The sequence below is a fragment of the Hippocampus guttulatus genome, chromosome 1, assembly GCF_054856545.1.
Source record: "Hippocampus guttulatus isolate MCC_2025c chromosome 1, RoL_Hgut_1.0, whole genome shotgun sequence".
NCBI classification, from domain to species: domain Eukaryota; kingdom Metazoa; phylum Chordata; class Actinopteri; order Syngnathiformes; family Syngnathidae; genus Hippocampus; species Hippocampus guttulatus.
Genome location: NC_141261.1, coordinates 1,499,068 through 1,510,000, shown reverse-complemented (window position 1 = coordinate 1,510,000; position 10,933 = coordinate 1,499,068). Strand labels below are relative to the sequence as shown.

At 48.3% G+C, this 10,933-nt stretch overlaps 1 protein-coding gene and 1 long non-coding RNA gene across 4 annotated transcripts in view; one reads left to right on the top strand and one right to left on the bottom strand.

Annotated features, from left to right (window-relative positions):
• Positions 1–5,988, bottom strand: part of zeb2b (zinc finger E-box binding homeobox 2b) — a 54,933-nt gene extending 48,945 nt beyond the window's left edge. For both annotated transcript variants that reach the window (XM_086126752.1, XM_086126826.1), the window contains exon 1: positions 5,845–5,988. In XM_086126752.1, coding sequence (XP_085982878.1) covers positions 5,845–5,917 — 73 coding nt within the window. In that variant the 5' untranslated portion in view covers positions 5,918–5,988. The remainder of the gene's footprint in view (positions 1–5,844) is intronic.
• LOC147209965 (uncharacterized) lies at positions 2,475–10,616 on the top strand. Of its 2 annotated transcripts, XR_015102652.1 has the most exons (4): positions 2,475–2,604; positions 6,671–6,881; positions 7,235–7,551; positions 10,217–10,616. It is a non-coding gene; the product is annotated as an uncharacterized LOC147209965 (long non-coding RNA). The 2 variants fall into 2 exon arrangements; XR_015102647.1 differs by lacking the exon at positions 2,475–2,604 and having other exon boundaries at positions 5,983–6,881.
• Positions 10,617–10,933: the final 317 nt, after the last annotated feature.

Below are 10,933 nucleotides of genomic sequence, written 5' to 3'. Positions count from 1 at the left end.
GCCCGCATGTAATTTCTGACCATTTCCTCTTTAGGCCGCAACCTCCGGTTAGCGGGCCGCTTGATCAGTGGCGAGATGAAAGCAAGAGGAATGTGTGCAGCTGCAAAACGACCTAATTTTGTTCATCTCACTTGGCAATCGGCCGCAATTAAAGCAAGATAACACATTTGAATTCAATGTGAGGGCACGGAGCGGCGCAGGCGAGCCCTCGTTAGAAAAAGGTAACGAGGGGGGCGCACTGAGGTGGCTCGCGAGCAGGGTGCCGGTGAATAATGGAGCAAAGTGATCCCGCTTCAAATGGCATGTTCTATCAACGTGTTAAAGGTAGTTTGTGGGAGGGGGGTGGGGGGGGCGCTCACTTCCACATATGACTAGGCCTTCATTCGACGGCTCGCTTATTGATTGGTGCATGGGCTGCTGACCTTGCCTCGAGTGATGCCGACAATCAAATATTGTGTCTTTGTGCGTGTGTGTGTGTGTGTGTGTGCGGATGATGTTCCAAATGTGTCTGCACAAAGGTGCCAACTCTACAGTCGCCACAGCCAGAGAGACAGCACCGGGGGGAAAAAACATCTTTCTCTAATGGGCAATTGAGGTGATTACGTTTTACTCAGAAAATGTGGCGATGGTGCATGCACCTTTTAGCGTCTCCGTCAATGGAAATTTGGTAAGTAAGCTGCGGAATCAGACAAAATATTCCACTTGGCTTTTGACATTGATTAAATTCTGTCAGGGGCGGCCCGATGGTCGACTGGTTAGCGCCCTCACAGTGCAGAGGTCATGGGTTCGATTCTGCCTCCGGCCTTCCTGTGTGGAGTGGGCATGTTCTCCCCGTGCTTGCGTTGGGTTTCCTCCGGGTACTCTGGTTTCCTCCCACATTCCAAAAACATGCATGCCAGGTTGATGGAACACTCTAAATTGTCCCTAGTTGTGAATGTGAGTGAGCGCGGATGGTTGTTTGTCTCTGTGTGCCCTGCGATTGGCTGGCAACCGGTTCAGAGTGTACCCCGCCTATGGCCCGAAGACGGCTGGGATAGGCTCCGGCACACCCCGTGACCCTTGTGAGGATAAAGCGGATCAGAAAATGGAGCGACGGATGGATAAATTCTGTCGGTTTGGTAACCATCTCAACTAAAAAAAAAGTACCGTAGGTGTGTGAACATGTGGAGAATCACATGGAGGACGTGCCACAGCAGCAGAGTGAAAACAAACGGCAGGATGAGCCGGGCCGGATGGGTCCCATAAAGACTTGTCGCTTGACTCAAATGAGGCGTGATATTTGCGAATGCATTGTCGTGCCGCGTTGAGGCATTAAAGATGGCGTGCGTACACGAGCGTGCAGGTATTTGCCGGACCATTGAGGTCTACAATTGTGTTTGCTTTTGTTACTAAGAAAGAAAGACGGGAGGGAAGGAGAGAAGGAGGCATGAAATGAAGTCAGGCGGGCAAAGCGGACACATCGATAACATGTCAAGTGGCTCAAGAATCCTAACATGAGAAGCAGCAGCATAGTTTTACGCCCGCCGTGGTCAGAGCGACCGAATGTGATCACAACTGCGAATGTCCTGGCCGGTTCTCACCCAGCCGTCACTTTCCCCAGTTCTGGCACTGACTCCATGTGTATGTGCGTGTTTGAAGACCATCACACCCCCTTTTCAAGAGCGACGCCCTCCCCGCCTACCCACCGACACCAGCCACCCTGTCCCTCTAAAGCAGGGGTTAATATCATGGCTGCCTGGTAAGGCATTATCCAGAACCTTTTCAGAACAAAAGGCCCCTTTTGCAAACAGAGTCTTTCTCCTTCAAGCACCCCCCCCCCCCCCAACTCTGTGTCCAAAGGTGTTTGCTGAAGTAAATCTGCCTAAATCCTGCGCAGCTTGGCCAGGAGGAGGAGGAGGGGGAGGGAAGGTGTACCGATAATCCTTCTTCTTAACGAAAAAGGGGGGAAAAAAGTTCTGTGTGAGGAAAAGAAAGGGTAAAAAGAAATCCATATCACATGCTGCCCCCCCCACCCCGCATCCCAAATCTCCCCATCTTTGCTGAAGATTTGCATCCATCCCGCCTGGGAGGTGCACGATAAAGATATCAGTTACACAAGGAGCTTGTGAGACACCTGCCTGTGTTTGCAGGTCACAAACTTTTGCAGGCAAGAACGAGACGACACCTGCTCACGGATGCACAAGCCCGCCGCTTCTTCTTAAGAAGTGCCAGTGTCCACGAATAGTGCGAGCACGCCATCTCGTAACACTATCTGTGTGTCAGGAGGGGCCCGGGCCCCCGCGAAAGGAGGGAGGCTATAAAAGGCTTGTAACCAGGGGACCGGCAACAAACAAGCACAAACAGCCCAGTTATTTCTCTCCAGCAGCCACCCCTTCCTCCCTCATCTTCCTCCCTCGCGCCCCCCCCCCCCCCCCCCCTTTTCATCTCGGCCCCCTTTCTGATGCTGAATGCAAATGTGCAGCCCTGCTGCTGGCGGCGAGAGGGGCTGAATTGTGATTAAGAGGGAGAAGAAGAAGCAGCAGAAGAGGAGCTCCTTTCTTTGTTCTCCCCCCGGGGGATGTTTACCAGGAGAGACGCGGCGGATCAGATATGAAAGGCATTCAGGTCAGCATTGATGTGAGCCAAAGTGAAATGGTACCTAAGGCATTCCGAAGACCCGCCGTGTCAGGGGTCTGGCCCGCCGGTGCCTCTGCGAGTGTGTGTTCGCCGGCCGCCAGGCGGAGGGGGGGAAATCAAAAAAAGAAAAGAAACGTCTCCACACAAGCGCGGTGGTCGAGGACACGAAAAAGAAATAAATAAAAATGGGAAAGAAATGAAATAAAATACATCAGGAAATGTTTTTCTTGGCTAATTTGGAGAATGATGAGGGAATGATGAAAAGGTTCTATCCAATGTCCAGGGTGGAGGAGATGATCATTAGTGTGCGTGTGTGTGTGTGTGTGTGTGAGTGCGCGTGCATGTTTGTTTGTGTGTCCCCACAGCCGCAAGCCACGCTATTTGCTTTTATGTGTCTTGTCAAAGGTGTAAGCAACTGTGCATGTCTGTGTACACTTGCTGCTCAACTGGGACTCATATCAGAGATGACGATGAAGACAAAATAATAGCTCTGAAAATTATGAAATGACACAATATCAAATTTAAAAAAAGCTTCCATTTTTAAATGACAAAAATGGGGGCGGGGGGTGGAGGGCGTGGAAGAAGAAGACCATCACACCGGTGCACTCGACTCTCACTCAGCAAATATATTTATAAATATGAATATCATTTTAGATTTGTAGTTCGAAGCCACAGGCGAGGGAAGAACAAATCCAAAGAAGTCACACTGGTAGTGATGGGACAAATCTGACCTCTTATAACGGCCTGTTTGTGCTTGCCACACGCTGCTTATTTAGACTGCCGCACCAGGCTGAGGTGTGAGAACACGCCTTGCCGCATTTATGTGGACCAAAAGCCGCCACGCCACAGCGGCCCCCAGAACATCTCGCCGTAATTATTTCACTTGCTCAAACAGAATAATCCCTTCAACGCGGACGCGCCGTGAAACAGTTCTCTGCACAGAAGAAGCCATCAGAAGTGGAAGGCTGCACACAATTGCCGACCCGTATGGGAATGGCGGCGCTGAATGGTGCGGCGGACAACCCCCCGCCATTATTGACGGTATAAACATGTAAATGAAACACATTACCGCTGACAATCAATTGTCCGCGAGCGGCCTGTGAAACCTCCTCCTTCCCTCCCCCTGTACCTTGAGGAGGAGGGGGATGCACCTTCTCTGACTCCCACATGCCCCCCCCCCACCCCTCCCCAAATGCTCGTGGTTCTCTCCCACAGAACTTTAAAAAGACTGCGGAATAATAGCAATGGACAAATTGTTTGGACTGGCACAAATGTGGCATTGTGTTACATTCAATGCGTGCGCACACACACACACACACACACACACACACACACACACACACAAACACACACACACTGTAATTTAGACTGCATGTAAAGTGCGTTACTGGGCTGCAGCTGTTATGTAATCTGAGTACAGTTCCGAGGAAACATCCTGACACTCAAAGGTTAGAGGTCATGTAGGGAAATCAGAAATGGTTCAGATGAGGGTAATGCAGGATTTAAAAGGGGGAAAACATAAAACCTGGCTTATCACAAGATTTGCCGTTGTCTGGTGGGAAAATCAACCGAGATTACAAGCGCACTTTGGTTCAGCGTCAGATCCGAAGAGCCGCACCTGGCCAAGGGAAAAATTTCGCTGTGCGTTCATGTTACTTGGGAATATTTTGTTGGTGTGCAGACATGCAGGACGAAGTGATGAGCTGTGGTTTAATATCACATGACACACTGGCCAGAGAGCGCTACCGTGTGCCACCTCCAGCCCTGAAGGCCAACAGTCATCTGGATGAGAATGTCATCGCTTGGACAACTTAGTGAGCAAAGGCCTCATTAATACTAATTGGCTGGATGGCTGGAAAAACGATCACGTTCACCACAAACAGGAAAAATAAATTCAAAAGAACTCATGGACAGAGAGTCACATCCGAACTGCTGCAAGATTTCACAATCATGTTTCGGGTCTGATTAGTGAGTAAAGTCTCTCAGGAGGCTCGCGAAACCGGCCCGCTTAGCCCTCCGCTGCCGGCAGGGAGAGGACGGCGAGAGCGGCCAAGCCTCAATAAGACTCAACATTCCCAAAGGGGTGTTGGGGGGGGGGGGGTCGGAAGAGGAGGGGTGGGGGGCGAAGGCATCAAGCAGGGAACGACATGTCATATATTATTTTCATGCAAACTATTTTCACAGCCGATTTAAATATCTGAGCTCTTCCATGACATGTGAAAATTAATTTTAATATTTTTGTACATTTGTACATTTGGGGGGAGGTTCATTTCTTTTTGTAAACAGGCGCTGCTAAACAAGCTCTCAATAGGCGTTAGCTTTTTTTTTATAAATGAATATTTTAAGCTCAGCTGCTGCTTTTCAGAACAGGAATAATTTGTCTGCCGACCATCGATCCAGCAAATCAATAAATGAAATCTGATACGTATAAAGAATCCGTGGGGGAACTGCTTTAAAAATATGATACAAATATAACAACTCTGTAGTAGATTAAACAAAAATGCAAAGCTCGCCTGAGCAGCTGCATGGCAGCCTTCATGTTTCACACACAGGCGCGCGCGCGCTCGCGCGCGCGCAGATTCTCACGCAAGCACGTACACACGCACTGTGCGTACGCGTGGAATAATCAGGAATAACGGGGCCAGGAAATGTCACAGCACATTTGCCTCTTGTGGGAAAGAGTGCACTCAAATGGATAAAGAAAAGCGATAAATGTGCACCTCCAGCGCGCCAATTAGTGTCCGAGTTTAGATGACAAGTCCTGTATTTCTAACCGTCAACGCCCACGAACGCACGCGATGAACCGTGCGTGACTTTTTGTGTCAGATGTATTTATTTTAAAAATAAAATAAGACAAAACAAACGCCAAGAGTACCGCAGATGTAAAATCCAACACCGACACGCGCACTGGAGCAAAAATGGAGTCGCAAGTCGCGCGTGTCCTGGGATCAGCCACAACCGGGTGACCGTTACACCCCCCCTCATTCGGCCTCAGCACTCCCCCACAGGACGGGTTCGTCCCAGCCAGGAGGCCCGTCGGCACCCGACACAACTTTCCAACATCCTCAAGTTTGCTCGTCGCTCGCTCAACAACGCACCCCGAAAGACACACACGCACGCAAGACTGCAAACACGCTTCGTGTTTGTCGCCGAGTAACGGTCCGGACCGGGGTGCTCAGCAGGCTGGGACTTGATCAGCGGGGCAAGCTCCGGCGGACGGTCTCTTACCGTTTTTCCGTCTCGGGTTGGCCTGTTTTCGCCGCTTGCACCGGGGCCCATCCGCCATCATCTCCTGCCTCATTTAGAAATGTGCGTGTGGGCTCAGACGGCAGCTCGCATGGACCCCAACGCGTGGATTCAGCTTGTCGTCTGACTCTGACGGGACACACACACACACACACACACACCAGCACGAACACAGACAAGAACCACGGCGCCGTTAGCCAAGACATCCGCACAAACTAACTTCGGTGTACGCAATGACAAAATAATAATGACAATAAAAACAAATGCTCTGGATAATTTTGAAATCATCACGACAGTAAGTGATGATAAATTAACACTAGACGCACATCTTCACCTTTGTGCTTAAACCTTTTCAATAAATTCATTTGAATGCGAAAAGTTAGTCCGTTTTGTTTTATTTATTTTAATTGTGGCTGTGAAAAGTAACAGCCAGTTGGTGTCGGGGCTTCAAACTCGACAACGAGGAGCAAAAGCAACTTCATAAATCTCATTTCAGGCCTTTTTTTTTTTTTTAACTGAGCTTCACGGGCTTGCACGCACGTACACAATTCTCAGCCATGCAGGAAAAGTACAACGGAACTTTGAACAAATTGCTGCCACTGAATTATTGGGGCGCACACACGCTTCCCGAAATTCCAAATCAATTAGAATCACGCAAGTGAAAATGTGCAAAAGAAAACGTGGTGGCGGACGCGCTGAATGCGTGAATTGCGCACGAACAAATGCTGAAAGATTGTTGCGGGAGCAGCTGATCAAATATGTGCGGATAAGTTGAAAACGACAAGAGGTCGTGTCACTTGTTTTGCAGTTTGGCACGAGTGGACACCAAGTGGACCGACCGGGCGGACCAGCGTCGTCCGGTCGTCTCGGAGCACAGCGGGGCTGCGCCGAACAAAACGCCGGGCAAAGAGCGCCCGGTACAGGCTACGAGGAGACTCCACCGGCCGCCTCTGCGCATGCATGTTTTTTTTTTTTTTTTTTTTTTTTCCTCCTCCAAACCAACTCATCCACCTGCGCAGGTAAGTTCCAAGTGAGGCGCGAGCGCGTAGAAGTGGGGAATGTCAGTTTGGAGTGCGAACAAAATAGGGAGAGTGCGAGGAACGTACCTGCTTGTTGTGACGGGAACAAACGGTGGTGTTGGTCCGATGACACCGGAGCGCGGTGGTGAGCGGATTCCGGTCCAGCGGTGATAATAAAGCCTTAGAAATAAAGCCTGCTAGTGGTTGGGAGGAGGGAGGGAGCGCGCGTCCTGCTCGGGCAGGTTTACAACTGATGTCTTACACCCACTCCAGGAAACAAACCTGGGTCGGGACTGACGTGTTCCGCCTCTTCTAATGACATTTTTTTTCTTTCCACCTCCTTTTCTTTGCAGTGCACACGGAGGAGAAGCCCCCTGAAACGCACGCCACCTATCTTCACGGGAGGGGATAATTGAGGGGAGCCAAACGTGAGCATCTTCTGGCTTCAACTTATTTTTTTTTTATTTCCTCCACACCAACCGCCCCCCCCCCACCCACCCCGACACGCTCTTGTTGCCCCCTCCTGCTCTTCTCGCTTTCTCCATCCTCCTCTTTTGCACAGTGAAACCAACTATGTCCACGCGGAGTTTGTGTGTGTGTGTGTAACGCGTGTGAGCGTGTGTGCTCGGGGAGAAACTTGGAAGATCGTCCACGGCGGCCGCAGTTGCACGTAAGGATTTGTATTTCCAAATTTGTATTTACACTCGGTATTTTGGGCATAACTGTGCGTGTTCTAAGTCCGCTTCATTGACCGCAAACTGTTGGATGATCGCCAAAATGTGCACTTATTCAATGGAAGATAAATTTATCTGTAAAATGGAAGCGTGGCGACGAGTGCGCTTATTTATTGAATTTAGCACCAACACTTGCGCGGTTTTGTTGTGAGTGAATAATTATGTTTCAGGGAAATTGCTGACGAAAAGTAAAACCGTTTCACTCTGAATTTTGTATTTGTGACCCTCGCTTATCATTAAAAAAATGTGATTTTAATAACAATATTCTGGGTATACGTTTTTAATAGTGTGTGTCAGATGCCTTATAATTGTAGCTTGTGATTTTATTATTTTTACCTGAGAGACTTGAACATCCTCGGGACTGCATGCAATAACGTATGTGTAAATGTAACATGGGCTGAATCATTTGCAGTGAACTCATTAGCACATTTTAGCGGTAGATAATAAATAATAAATATCAAGCAAAAATATAATTTTATGATTTGGCGCTAAAATCACGAACTTTATTCCAACAGTGGCACATACAGCTATTTTAGAAGAGCTCCGTGGCACTAAAAGATAGAAGGAGAGAAGAAAAAAAGAGCGGAGAAAAGCATAAAGTGACATAAAGAGACGTAAAGTGTCCGCGGAACTGCACGAGTCCCTGCAGGAATATTATGCGAATATCATCGACATTTTCGAGCTTTATTGGAGTGATTCTCGCTTCTGGAGGCCACTTAAGAGGATGAACCCCACATTTATTAAAGAAGTCAACCATCTCATAGGCGCGCATCCCTCCCTCTCTCTCTCTCTCTCTCTCTCTGGACAGCTCACGCGCGCGCACACCCTCATCCATAGCCAGAGAAAGAGAGAGACAGAAAGAAGGGAGGGAGCAAGTCCCGCCCATGCAGCGAGTTGATTGGCTATGCAAATAAAGGGTTATTTTGTGTCCCTTCCTTTTGCAGGTCGCTACTGGATGGCTAATTAAATCATCAATCAGCCCCCCCCCCCACCTCTTCGTTTTTGCATCAACGAAAACTCAGAGGCATGATTACTGTTACACTTATAGACGAGGGGGGGGGGGGAATGTATAATTAAGCTTCAGTCTTAAAATTGGCGTTATTATTATTATTATTATTATTGTGTTGCATTACTGACATTTTACCGTGAGAACTCAGGTAAGTTGCATTTCAGTCAACTTTTCTCGTGTGAAGGAAGTGACGTGAGGCGGCTTTGCCTCTCTCCTTTCCCGTATAGAAAGTGAATCAGGTCCTGGGTGAATGATTGCCACGCGCAATTTGCTGTTGGGGTATTTGCATGTAAACGAAGCGGCGCGGTTGTGGCACTTTATAAGGCGCGCGAGCGCGCGCAGACTTGAACACATCGCGGCCAAAGATCCATTCATCCACGCGGGCCTGAAGTGGTACCTCTCGCCTTTCTCCACGCACGCAGCCTCTTGTGCGTGGGGCCGCATATTCAGAGTGTAAACGGATTAAGTGTGTGTGACCTTTCGGGGGAGGGGGGTGGGGGTTAATGCATATATGTTGTTAATTGAGGGCGGGGGGCGTTACTGTTTTAATATTTATTCTGCATGTAGATTTGATAATAAAAGTGTGATTACAAGATGAATTCTTTGTCTGCTTGTTTAATACATCATTGCAGCAAAGAAATCTGACGGGCCTTATTTTGTCAATTTGAATCAATATATGCTCTATTCGCTGGGATTTTTAATGCGCCTGCAGGCAGAAAACCAAGAATAAAATGCTCATTTTGTGTGTGTGTGTGTGTGTGCATGTGTGTCAGATGCAGCCACACAATTTTTTTGGCCCAAAAAAGAGGAGCCGCTGTTCAAATTGAACCCGCAGCACAAGATGACAGCAAGGAATCCTGAATTTCAAGAAGGTCGTGGGTCAAAAATCTACAACAAGTGCTCAAAATAAAACACGGATTCACGCTTTTTTTTATCTTGTCAAAGCCGCACTCAACTGAGCAAAATGTACAAATATGAGTGTGTGATGCTGGCTGATTCTCTTATGAATAAATTCATGCAAGGGTTTGTGTTGCTCCATGCGCCGTGGCTGCACGCCAAATGAAGACGCTGCAGCAGCCACAGCCCCAAGACAGGGCTCAGCTACCACTCATCTAGGCCCAAATTAGATATGAGGGAGTCACGCAAGAATTTCATAATATAAAGGACCACAATGGGGATTCTATCTCTGGATAACAGTTCTTAATATTATTGTGGAATCCTGAAACTTGTGAGCCGTGTTTCGGTTACAGCAGTGATTGGTGACATTTTAGTTTGGTGGCGTGCCGTGAAATTTTTTTCTAAAGGAAAATATGTGCCTCGGCTCAATAAAAGCCGCGCGGGAAACACTTTTTTTACACTCAGACAATGCTATGTGGACCGATGCCTCTTCAAGCACTGATGGTGTCTCTCGAAAAGGAAAGCGGTGAGAGTTTGACCCGGGACATGTTGATTGATCTCCACAGTTCCTGAAGGCCGCATCTCTTTTTTGACGAGAACCGCGGCCGGCACGACGGGCGTTTGAATGTACCGCAGCACGACTCCAGCATCCCGTCCCTCATCTCCCCACTTGTGCTTGTTTGCGTCTCTTCCAGCTTTGCGACATCAATCTGAGCATCTCTCGTCTGACTTGGGCTCTGATAGCCGCCAACGCCACGGCGCGGAGATTGACAGACAATTACAGAGCGGGAGGCGACGGCCGGGGCGTGTGATGTGTAAGGGCTCCTCCAACATGTAAAACGAAGAGTTTACATTTGTTTCTGATCTCTCTCGCTCAGACAAGAAGGAGAACAAGCTAGCCGAGGCACAAACAAATGTTTGCACTGAGAGCTATTGATTTTGCATCTCCTCAGCTACCCCCCCCCCGCCCCACCCTCTACACACACACACACACACACAATCAAACATTCCCACGCACACAAAATCAGAAACAAACAGCTGCATGTGAAATGAAGCTGCTGATGCTGGATTGAGTCAATAAAGAATTTAAGACAAGCGTGCACTCTGCAGACCTTCAATGACAACTTGACTTCACTTCATTAGGGACACTTTGCTGCTCACCATCACATCAGCAGTTATGTTGCAAAGAATTAATTTGATGTTTTGTGCTTGACAAAAAAAGGGGCTTCTGATTCCGGGGTCTGATAGATCTCGCAAGGAAACTTTTTACTTGCAAAGAGGGAAAAAAAAAAAGCACAACTTTATGGCTTGCCCCAATGAATAATTGACAGTGTCTCCGCTGAATAATTAATCAAACATTTGAATAATTGTTGTAGCTCTCATCTCAACATTCATTTGCATATTGCCATGCT